General features: G+C 47.3%; 1 protein-coding gene across 2 annotated transcripts in view; it reads left to right on the plus strand.

Moving 5' to 3' along the window:
* CKAP2L (cytoskeleton associated protein 2 like) overlaps nucleotides 1–12,429 on the plus strand; it is a 30,535-nt gene that overhangs the window by 11,034 nt on the left and 7,072 nt on the right. For both annotated transcript variants that reach the window (XM_020963688.2, XM_020963689.2), the window contains 4 exons: nucleotides 4,828–5,041; nucleotides 7,796–7,951; nucleotides 11,000–11,063; nucleotides 11,405–11,588. In XM_020963688.2, coding sequence (XP_020819347.1) covers nucleotides 4,828–5,041; nucleotides 7,796–7,951; nucleotides 11,000–11,063; nucleotides 11,405–11,588 — 618 coding nt within the window. The remainder of the gene's footprint in view (nucleotides 1–4,827; nucleotides 5,042–7,795; nucleotides 7,952–10,999; nucleotides 11,064–11,404; nucleotides 11,589–12,429) is intronic.

Below are 12,429 nucleotides of genomic sequence, written 5' to 3' on the forward strand. Positions count from 1 at the left end.
GGGAGGCCTGCCCAGACCCCTTATACCTCTCAGTTTCTCGTGCTTCAAGTTTCTCCTGACATTCGTCCTGGGATTCTCCTTTGCACTTCTCACTTTCCCTTATATCAGTAATATGCATATTAAATTACAAATTCCTTGAAAGGAGAAGCTGCGTTGTACCTATCTCTTTATCTCTAGCACGGAGGAGGTGCTTAATAAATGTTTACCAAATTGGCTCCTCTCAGCATCTCGTCATCTCTGTGGCTGATCCAGAATACCAGGACTCTCGAAGTCTTGTCCCAAAAAAAATCAGGCTCATCGCTCGGTGAGAATATTAATGCCTGAGTATTTCAGATGTTAATTGTGTTAGCTTGATGGATCGACTATTCAGGACAGGGTTCTAATTATGAGTACAGGATTGGCTATACACAGAGACTTGTAGTGCTATGGAATAAAGGTTTACTGCTGGCATCCATTTGAACAAGCATCAATCAGTAAATAAGCGTTAAGTACCTACTATGTGCCAGGACCTGTGCTAAATGCTGGGGATATGAAGAAAGGCAAAAGACAACTCGTACCCTCCAGGAACTTCCATTCTAATGGGAGAGAGACAGGAAGTACATGTAAAAATAATTACAGCATTAATGTAAAGTTGATACAAAAATATGCAAAGTAGTTCAATATAGCAAGCTGCTAAAATAACCAGCTCACAGTACCGAGGGACCTCTTAGGTGGCCATCTGTTCTCTGCTTTAAGGCAGGTAGGGGCAATCTGGCACCTTTGCCACCAGTCAATATAATAATCCACTTTTATGTGGTGCTCTAACACGTTTACATGTATCATCCCATTTGATCCCCTATTATTATTCCCATTTTATACATGAGGAAACCAAAGCTTGAGAAAAGGGTCAGCAACTTGCCTAAGGCCACACAGCTAGCAAGTATCCAAGGCAGGATTTGAACTCTGCTCTTCTTGACTTTAGGTTTTAACAGTCTAGACACTGTGCCACCTGGCCTGAAACCTTGGCTGATGGTAATTTTGTCTTTTTTGTTTCTTTTTCTACCTTTCTCTCCCCAGTCTCTTTCCGTCTTCTGTTCCTATTCCTAAAGCCTGCCAATGGTTTACATTCATAACATTTAGTACTAAAAAGATTGGCTGCCCAGAGTCGAATGCAGTCACTGGACAAGAGCTGTCAGGGAGGGGCTTGGGCTTGGAACACAGATTAGCAAACCTTTTTTTTATTTTTTTCAATTCTTGAATTTTAACTTTTTGAAGACTGACATTACTTTATAAAATATATGGTTCTTGTGGCACTTTGGTTTAAATCCCTGGTGGGCTACCATACAGTTAGATTACAGTTAAGGGACTTGGGGGAGTTTCATAAAAGAATAAAGCAGGCCAGTAATGCATAAAACAGTAGACCTTTGTTATGGCACATTTCAACTTTTACAAATGGGAGGACCAGGAGCATGGTGAAACTGGGGCAGTGAGAGGTGGATACAACCAGATCTCAGTCACCAGGGGGTTATGTTAGGTAAACCCTATTTTAATCCTCACTCCATTCACTGGAACATTAGAAGCAGTGGTCTTCAGACCTCAAGAGCAGTTGAAAGGAAGTTAGCAATGTTCCTTCAAAGAGGCTGTCCTGGGACTTGTCATGCCTGGCTCTGCCAACCTGTCACTCCTGGCCAATATATGGGCCATCTGGCTTCCCATCACCTCCACAACAAAGCAGCCCAGTATCAAGAGTCATATAGGGATGGGCAGCTTCTTGATAAGGCACATCTGATTGGTTCCCACCTCTGATGTCATAGGAAGGTGAAAACTAGGTATTAGCTATTGTAAGGGACCCTGCTGACCTATCTAGGGAATACAGGCATGAGATGTGGAAGAATGTGGCAGGGAAGGAGATTTAAAGTGAGTGAGGGAGATTTCCAGAAGTAATGTAAACTATTAGGTCCAAAAGAGGCCCAAAGGTCCAAGTGTTTTAGACTGACATTTGTGTGTGTGTATGTATGTATGTATGTGTACATATATATGTTCATTTGATGTCAGAAAGGTTTTATGTTTATTTCATCTGTACTAGTTTCTACATATAAGTTACATAAGATAATACAGTGACTGTATTGACATTGGGTAGAAACATCAAATAACAGTTGTCTCAGTGATACCAAAGTTAAATGTAGCTTGAACACTGAGGAGAGGTCTCTAAAGGGCTCCAGTGGTCTTACCCTATTAGTACAATGAATATTAGTTTTCAGCATGGAAAGCTGGAGAGAGCCTGGACCAGGGGTGGGGAGCCGTGGCCTCAAGGCCACATGTGGCCCTCTAGGTCCTCGGGTGCAGCCTTTTGACTGAGCCCAAGTTTTGCAGAACAAATCCTTTTATGAAGGGATTGCATCAAAGGGCCACACTTGAGGACCTAGAGGGCCACATGTGGCCTGAAGGCAGCAGGTTCCCCACTCTTGAGCCTGGGCCTTAGGAGATTTGAGAGGAAACCTGGTAGCAAGGGAGGGGGCAGGAGGGAGCAGGGATGGGGAGCTGGTGCTGAAGGGGAGCACCAGCTAAGAGGAGCCGCTAAGTGGGACATAGACACTTGGTGCTTTAAAGACAAGTTTGAGAGGGAGGGTGGGCCTGCAGGCAATCACCATAATCGTAGTTCACATGAGGACACGGGATTAGCACAGAGATTGTGGTCTCAGAGATGGGACATCTGCTAACCCTGGTCACATCTTGGCTTTCCAGCCCTCCCCGCCAAGTGCAAGCAGACTAGGGGCAGACAGGCCAGAAATACACACAGCATCTCATGACCGCAGACACCCTGACTCCCCTGAAGTGGCTTCTGAAGGCAAGACACAGGGCAATCATCGGTGGAGCTCATGAACGCAGCACAGGAGAGAGATTCCCTGGGGCCCGTGCTGCACTGCCAGCCCATGCCCACGCCATTCTAACCTTGTGACTGATTTCTGTGAAATCCACTAATTAAGCCCTTATACTGTATCCCCAGCGGAAGTGAGTCAGTCAGTGAGCATTAATCCAGCAGTGCCAGGTGTCAGGCACCATGCTTAGTGCTGAGGATACAGAGAAAGGAAGAAGCAGCCCTGCCTACAAGGAGCTAACATGCAGATGGGGGCGGTACCATGGGAAATTGTTGTTGTTCAGTCGTCTTCAGTCAGGTCTGACTCTCTGTGGCCCCATTCGGGGTTTTCTTGGCAAAGATACTGGACTGGTTTTCCAGTTCCTTCTCCGGCTCATTTTACAGATAAGGAAACTAAGGCAAATAAGTTGAGTGACTTGCCTAAGGTCACACAGCTGGTAAGTGTCTGAGGCTGGATTTGAATTCGTGAAGATAAGTCTTCCCAACTCCAGCCCAGTGCTCTTTGCACTATGGTGCCACCTAGCGCCCAACATGGAGAACACCTAGGTACATACAAGACACATAAAGAATAGAGAAGGTCCCCTCAGTGGGAAGGCGCCAGCAGTGAGGAGACCAGGAAAGAATAGAAAAGGCAGGGGGTGGGATTTGAGCTGAGTCTTCAGGGAAGCCAGGAGGGGGAGGTAAAGGGGAGCCCTCCAGGCCTGGGGAAAAGGAAGGGCAGTGAGCAAGCAGCCTGCCCCATCTGTCCCTCCTCACCCTCCTGGCAGGGAGCAGTGCTTGGACAGAGCCTAAAGGATTGGGAGATTGTGAACGGTGGCATTGGGGGCAGAGGATGCATCCTGCCATAGGGAATGGAGTAAGCAAAGGCAGGGGCGGGGAGTGTGCGGTTCTTAAACACTCTTGGCCTCTGTGCTGTAGGCAAGTGTGAGAGAAGACTGCTCTGCAGAGACAGGGCAGATTGTAGAGCCTGGATTGCCAGGCTAGAGAGCTCAGACTTTATTTGGCAGCAATTAGAGACCCAGAGAGAGGGTTGATGACAGCAGTGACATGGTCACATCCGTGTGTAAGGAAGATGAATCTGGCACTAATTTGAAGAATTAGCTAGAGGCAGCTAGCCAGGTGGCACAATGGAGAAAGAGCAAGATTTGGGATCAAATTCAGCTTCAGACACTGCCCAGCTGTGTGATCCTGGGCAAGTCACTTAATCTCTGTTTTCCTGAGTTTCCTTGTCTGTAAAATGGGAATAATAGCACCTGCTTCCCAGGGTGGCTGTGAGGATCAAATGTGATGTTTGTAAAATGCTTTGCACACCTAGAGAGATGGCAGCTGTTATTACTTCTTTGGGTGTCCGAGGCTCCCTGGGGCAGGGAGGGCAAGGCTAAGAACTTGACCCACTCTTGAACCCAGGTTCAGGGTGCAGTCTTGCAGGCTTGGCATTGAGTAGAGGTTGAGGGGCTGCAGAGAAAGGGGAAGGTCACACAGAAGAGAATCTGAGAAATTATTTGCATCTTAACATGGATGGATTTTCTTGTAATAGCTCTGGCATCGATGTGGCATGTATGCTTGAGCATGAGCCTGCTTGCCAGTAATTATCATTTGAAGGCATTGGATTGAAGCTCTGTCACCAAATGCTGTTTCTGAAGAGTTTCTGCATATGCCTACACAGACTTAGCCCTGAGGGGGCAGCTAGCTCTGGTCTTGGAGTAAGGAGGACCTGAGTTCAAATGCGACCTCAGACACTTGACACTTGCTAGCTGTGTGACCCTGGGCAAGTCACTTAATCCCAATTGCCTCAGCAAAAAAAAAAAAAAGGACTTAGGCCTGGGGGAGGGGAGTAGAGGGAAGGCTAATAGATTTCCATTAATCTCTTCTGGTTTTGCATCAACCTCAATTTCCCGGTATCCCTTCTCCCTTTCCCCTTCCCCTTCTCAGAGCCCTCCTTTAGCCTTCTGTTTTTAATCCCACAACAGGAAAAAACTGGAAGAATGGCTGGCATCCAAAGGGAAGACCTATAAGCGACCCCCTATGAAGTTTCTCACACAAAACAAGAACATGCAGACATTCAACCTTTCCTTCTGGAAAAGCATGAGAGAGGAGGAGGAGGAAGAGACAAAGACCACAGAGCTGGACCTATCCAACAAAATTAAGAGCTCCCTGGCAGAGTGCCTGAAGCTGGTGGAAGAGGTGAGCAGGAGCCTCAGCCCAACCTGGGGCTTGGTGGAGGCCAGGCTTATGAGGCTGAGACAAAGCAGAGAAGGAGCCGAGGAGGTCACCGCCTCTAACCTGCAGGCCTCCCTTGCTTTAAGGGAAATCAGAAGACCCTGGTTTGCAGTGGGTATTCCTGGTTGAGCAGAGCGGCGTGGCAAGGCTGTAGATAAACCCTAGCTGCTTGTGGAGGCCACACTAACCAGCCAGAACCATTCCCTCATTTGCATTTGATGTAGCTGTTAATAGTGCCCGATCCAGAGTTCCATATGTATTTTTGGGTGCTTCTGTGGAATAGCCAGCCCTTTCTTCAGTGATGTGGGCATTATGCTTGTACCTCCTGCGACTACAAGCAAGAAAGCTGTTAGGCACATGGTTTGGAGGAGGTATTAATTTAATGAGCCAGAAGCTATCCAAGCTGGAACTGGAGATCACTGTGGTGGAGGGAAGAATGGAAAAGGGAAGGGCATTAATTCACTGGAGAACGAGGGCTGTCCCAGAAGAGCTTAGCTCAGGGGGAGATGAGGAGAAGGTGTTTCTGGCCATAGGCACCAAGCTGGGTAGAGCTTTGAGCTCAGAGTTGTTCAGGGAGAGACTGTGGAGGCGACTCACAGCCTCACGCAGAGAGGGCTCACGTGGAGGGGGATCATGGGAGCACAGCCAGAAAGGACTCTGCTCTTTGCAAGGTCCAGGATGCTAAGGAAGCTGGGGAGCCAGATGGAGAAGGGACCAGATGTGCATGCTGCCCCGAGCTCTCTAACTACATGGTGTTAACCTGTAGTCTGCATCTGGCATCCACCCTCAGCTGCCTCGCCCACATGATTACATAGACCTTGTACTCAGGGGGGATGTGATCAGAGCAGCAGAATCTCAGCCCTGGGTGTCCTCCAAAGCCCTCTGGCCACCCCACAAGTGAGCAAGGGTCCCACCCCGTCACATCACAGCTGACTGCTTCGATCCTGCCTTGACTGAGGCGCTGAGGCTGGCTGGATGCCCCCTAGGGAGAGAGCCCACTGCCTCCTGCCATGGCTTTCCGCCTAGGGAGTTTCTCCTGACAGCCGGCCTCAGTTTGCCTCCTTTTTGCTCCTTCTGCACATTCCTTCTGGTTCTGCCCACTGAGACTGAGCAGAACCAGGCTAAACCCCTCTTTCAGTACCTGAGACAGCTCCTTCCTTTGTGTCATAGCCAGGCTAAGCCCTCCTCTGTGCTGACTGATCGGCTCTGGAGGTTCTCCAGACAGTGAATCCTTGCCTGCAGCGAGGCTTCCGGAGCAGAACAAAGGACAGCTGTACGACCAGCTCCCTGATCATGAGCCTGCTGTGCAGCAGTATTCTGCTCGATGTTTAACAGCCGGCTTTCCAAAGGAAAAAAAGTGTGCCCAGGACACATTCAGTTTTAATCTCCATTATTAGCACTGATGTCAAGGACAAAGATTCTACTCAAGTCAGCCGAGGAGGGATAGGAAGCTCTGGTGACTCAAAGGAAGCAGTTAGGAGGAAGAGCCCAAAGTAGGATTGTCCAAAGAGACCGACATGGATGCTTAGGCAGCCCCATGACCAGCTGAGATCGGTTTTAAAGGTGTGTACGTTCGATGGCGGCCGGGCAGCTGATGGTGACTGTGGAAGCCTGGCCCTGCTCTGGACAAAGAGGGTCTGAGATGCTGGTGACAAAAAAACAAGATCCTCATTCTTACCCGGCTCAGCTTAGCAGAGGAACGGAGGGTCACAGCAGGAAGGGAGCCATTGCTTCCTTTGAATAGGATGATGATGACAATGACCAGAGAGAAAGCTGAGCCCCTCCATTTGTGCTTTGCTTCTGGTTTTTCTACCAAGGGAAAGGCTCTATGGAATGGAAAAGACAGAACCGAAATCACTAATGAACAGTTAATAACATCCAAGATGAATAAGGAGACAGGGAGAAAGCCCAGATGACAGCCTTCCTGGGGTATCCGCTGAACTAGTGGGTAGGAGTGCTGAGCAGTCATCAGACCTGTGACTTCACCGCAGAAGTGAGGGACGGCGGGTGTGGAGCGTAGCACACGTCGGGCTTCATTGACGTGTGTTGGATGTTCAGCTGACTTTATTTTCTCTCTACCTTTTTTATTCTTCATTACAAAGAGTAGTTTGCTGGCTAGGGAGGGATTCAGAATATTCAGAAATAAAGGTGATATAAAGTGATATAAAAACAAAAGGCATCAAAAAAGTTTTAAGGTATCAATAAAAATAAGGTTGGGTGTTTTGGGGTTTGGGTTTTTTTTTTTAAATTATGAGTAATGGGAGAGTGACCATCCAAGTAGAAAGGGATGAAAATCTTGTTGTTGTAAGGAGCACAGGGAGAGAGGAGATAATGGAGTCTAAACTAAGCCAATGAGCTTGACTTCAATCCTTGGCAAAATTCTGGAACATGCTATTAAAGGGTAGTTAATGGACAAACTAGAAAAGGAAGCAACGATCAGCAAGAGCTCGGATGGCTTCATCAGACTGTGTCACATCCTCCTTCCTCTCCATAAAAGGGGGAGGGAGGAGAGTACTTTGAGAGCACTGTTGTATACATTGTCAGGAGAGTTGGAGTTCATCCAGAAATGCCTGCAAAAACAAAAGGAATCAATAAAACTTAATGTTTAAAAAAAAAATCCCCTACAGGTCATGCCTGAGTAAACCTGCCTGCTCCTGTGATACCATCACTGCTAGGTATTGCAATCCTTTAAAATATGTGGGATCTTTGTTCCCCTAGGGTGTGCGCTCTGAGGAGATCCTGGCTATACTCTCTGGCTTTCCTGAGGCAGAAAAGTTTGCCACGTTCTGGATCTGCAAGGCCAAGCTACTGGCAAGTACAGACAGCTCAGAGGTGATAGGGCTCTACGAAGCTGCTGTTCGCTGTGGGGCCGAGGTGAGTGTTCTCTGATGGCGGCTCCTTCTTCAGGGACCATGCTCTGTGACCAACAGAATTCAGCTGAGCAGCACATTTGCAAACCCAGCTTCTTCCTGCTATCTAAAAACGGTGTTTGTACCTTTCATGGAGCCCATTCAAAGAAGGATCCCATGGGGACAGCTGGGTGGCACAGTGGACAGAGCACCGACCCTGGAGTCAGGAGAACCTGAGTTCAAATCTGGCCTCAGGCACATAACACTTACTAGGACAAGTCACTTAACCCCCATTGCTTCAACCAAAAAAAAAAAAAAGGATGACCACCTCACAGGGCTGTTGTAAGGCTCCAGTGAGATGATATTTGTAAAGCACTTAGCCCAGTGCCTTGCACACTGTAGTGTTTAATAAATGCTTGTTCTCTGGGCACTTAGGCTACTAAAAGTGAGTGGGTGTAATGGAAACTGGGCGCCAGGGAAGTTGGCTTCCCCTTTCTGCTCTGCTGCATGACCTTGGGCTGGGTGTCACCCCTAAAGTAAAAGAATTCATTGGAGTGAACACCAAGGCGCTTGCCAGCTCTGAGAGTCCATCATTTTAAGACAGGAACCATTTTTGAGGGGTTTTAGTGACTTCACATGTCTCACAGTGTGACATAAAGTTTGTTACACATGTTTATGCCACAGTGTAGCATTTTGTGTGGAGCCAGACTCCTGAGATAATTTGGTTTTTGGTTTTGTTTTGGTTTTTTCCAAGGCAATCGGGGCTAAGTGACTTGCCCAGGGTCACACAGCTAATAAGTGTCAAGTGTCTGAGGCCAGATTTGAACTCTGGTCCTCCTGACTCTAGGGCTGGTGCTCTATGCCCTGCACCACCTAGCTGCCCCTGTGATTTGTGAAAGTGTGTACTGACCACACAGGGGGATATCCAAGACTTTCACAGTTTTGTTGAAAAAGTGGGTGTTTTTGTTTCATTTTTTAAAATATTTTTCACATGAGCAAAATGGAATCTGTCTCTCAGGAAGGGAAGAAGTACCCCACACAACAGGAGTCCCCAAAACTCTCCTGGCCTCATAGCTGGAAGGCACCTCACAGGCCATTTATTCCAAGCCTTTCATTTTACAGATAAGGAAACTGAAGCAAATAGAGGTTAAGTGACTTGCCCAGGGTCATACAGTTCATACCGGAGGTGGGATTTGAGCTCGTGGTCTTTGTGACTCCAAAACCTGTGCTCTTTCTACTATAACATATGGAAAAGTCTTTGTAATAGCAGCATGTAAAAACAGCACATTCTCTAAAAGGCTGACCAATACATGAAGCCAGAATGGCTTCCTCAGGAGTGCTTCAGGGATCTCTAATTTCATTGGTCTGGGTATTTCCTCTGCCAATTCATATAGAAATCCTTTCCCCCCTTAATGTATAGTCTTTGACTGTTGTGTGTGAAAAAAATCCCATCACCTGGGGATGAAATTCTCCAAGCCTAGCTAGGCTGCCCCTTGGCCAATAAATGTACTGTATATTGCTAAGCCCATGCCCAAAATTTATTCCCTTTGGTCAGCTGTCAAAAGCTTGTGTATAAGACTGGCCTAGGTGAACCCATGGTCACCCACCCCAAACCTCTAGAGAACTCAAGGGTAGGATGCAAACACATTAACCACCATGACAATTAAGCAGTTAAGAGCTGTGGCATGAAATGACCCCATTAGGAGAAACAACTGAAATTTTAAAATCTTGAAAGGGAATTTTTTTTTTTTGGCGAGGTAATTGGAGTTAAGTGACTTGCCCAGGGTCACATGGCTAGTAAGTGTATAGTGTTCTGGTCTGAGACCGGATTTGAACTGACTCCAGGGTCAGTGCTCTATCCACTGTGCCACCTAGCTGCCCCTGGAGTTTTTATATAGAGATAAAAAAGGCTGTTGACTACTTGTAAACACCCATGTAAGATGGTTGACAAATCTCCCGCATACATTAATCTAGTCCCAAGGACTAACATTGATACTTAGAGATCAAAGTTAGGAAAGAATTGTGTCTGCAGCTCTGGGATGGGAGGAGAGCATGGAGGCAGAGCCCCTAGGCCCTTTGGGTGATTGACATGCAGACTCCTTCCATGTCCATGGTGCGCCTGGAGCACAATTCTGCTGTTCTGAATGACTGTCAAGATTTGGTACAATGGAAAGCAGGATAGATTTGGAGTCTGAGGCCCTGGGTCCAAAGCCCAGCTGTGCACTTTCTCACAGAAACAATGTCACTGTCCTGTCCAAGGAATCAGCATCAAGTTAGGACACAGGTTATGTGACAAGCCGGGTCACCCCTGTGGGCCTGCTTACTTATAACTGGAATGAGGGGCTGGCTCTGGAGTCAGAGAGGCTGGGTGCCTGTGTGAGGTACCGCTGAAGCTCAGGTAGGCCTCAGTCTGCTGCTCTATGACATGTGAGGTCCTCAGTCCTGTGACTTTGTAGTCACACCTTGAATTATTGCCGAGGGCCTCTGAGGGCCCTTCCAGCTCCATAGCAAGATGGCTGCAGGGGCACCTTCTCACTCAGAGTCTGTGAGCCTCTGGTTCCTGGCAGCCTGCCATCTTCACTTTGATGACACTTTCTTTCAGAGTCAGGATTGATTAGATGCCCAGAGAGGGGGCAGGGAGTCAGCAGCAGTCCTAGGGGAATATTGCTCCAATTTGAGAATGCAAGTCTGGGGAAAACAAATCAATTTACAGAAATTCCCTTTGAAAATCCACTTTTCAGGAAGACGTCTCCCTCCCTAAAAGTGAGAAATACCTGGGTTCTTCTTGTGCTTCCATTATTCCTTCATTATTCCCACGGGCAGGGACATTGGATTTTCTTTTTTTAAGTTATAGCTTACAGCTTTTTAGTTGCAGCTTGACAAGAATAAAAGTGAAATAGATATATATGCATATGTGTGTGTGTGTGTGTGTGTGTGTGTACACACGTGCACACAATTTCTCATTTGCTGCAGAGGACATGTGAGTTCCAGGACTCTTTGGCTTTGAAAGGTCTCCTCTCCATTCCACTCGAATCCTGTGTGACATGTGTGTGTGCTTCCTTCCTCCCCGCAGCCAATACAAGAGTTGAGGGATGTCGTACTCAGCATTCTGAAAAGCGCCAAGAGAATGACAGAAGGTAATGACATGTGATGTTTCTGTCCCCCTTCCCTGTGAGGTACCAGTGAGGCCTCGTGGCCATGGAAATTTTTTTCATGGACCCCAGGTTAAGAACCCCTCATTTAGAGGTTAAGAGAAACTGAGTCTCGGAGGACAGGTTAGGCAAGGCAGTGGTTTCCCATTGTGGAGTTAGACAACATTTAACTAGGAAGTCAACCACCACACGTTTATTCCCCATTTCGGTGTCTCTAATCCACATATAACTGTGTATGTTCACTGCCTTTGCGCTTTTGGATTTTTGTGCTCAGATACTTAAACTATTCTTGAACTCTGCCTTTCTTCTCGGCCTTGTGCATCTAGGAATTACCAGTGAAACTAATTCTACATCTGTGAAGGAGATGGCAAAGGAAGAGACTTCCCAAGAATTTGATTTTCTCCCTCCAAGAGAGAGAGTCCACACTGTAGCCGCTCCCCAAACAGCCAAGAAGTGTCAAGACACCCATCTGATGCCCTGCATCAAGCTGCAGATCACCCCCTTGCCAAGGTAAGGACGTCCTCAAGCGTGCCCTCGTTCCTGGGCCTGCCCTACTCTTCTTCCCCCAGACGCTACGATAGTGGTAGTTGTTCTGATTTCTCTGGCGTCGGCCAAGAGGACCAAGCCTGTCCTTGCCGCCAGAGTCCAGAAGCCCTTCTCTGAAGGATGCCAGGTTAGGAGAGCCATGCACCTGGTTAACTGTAATAGTTGTTATAGTATATAACATGATTAGTATATTCAATCAGCAAACCTTAATTGGAGGGCAGGCAGTGTGGGACTGGCACATCCTAGGCGTTATGGAGGATACAGGCGAGTGGGGCAGGCTATTTGGAGAAAGAAGCTGTCCACACATGTTAAAAGCTAACTAGCAGTTGAAGGAATGAATCCCATTGTCAGCGCTGTCTTGGTGGTAGAGATCTAAGGACCACAGGAGTCCAGACGAGGGAGGACGGATGGGGCTGGGGTGCTCGGGGAGGATTGGGGAGGGGGGATGACAAGCTGGGCTGTGAAAGATGAGCAGGTTGGAGGAGGGAGAAGCATTCTAATGTCCCCACGTGGCCACAAGCTAAAGATTTTAAAGCAAGTTGAATGTAGCTGTTTCAAACTTACAAACAATCCCTGTCCTAAAAATATATTTATCCATCAGTTGTTTGGAATGCAACACATTTTCCCATAGAAACACTGTTACAGATGATGTTTAGGCTGCTAGGCCAGCCCCTAAAAGCCTCTTTAATCCATCATGGATCTGAGGCATAATTCCATATTAACACAGCTCAGAACTTAACCGCTCTGTATAATATGTTCCTTGGAGAAAATGTGTTCCTGGTGACAGCAGAGAAGTCCAGAAAGA

Source organism: Phascolarctos cinereus, unplaced genomic scaffold, assembly GCF_003287225.1.
Source record: "Phascolarctos cinereus isolate Bilbo 61053 unplaced genomic scaffold, phaCin_HiC Scaffold_2;HRSCAF=192, whole genome shotgun sequence".
Taxonomy (NCBI): domain Eukaryota; kingdom Metazoa; phylum Chordata; class Mammalia; order Diprotodontia; family Phascolarctidae; genus Phascolarctos; species Phascolarctos cinereus.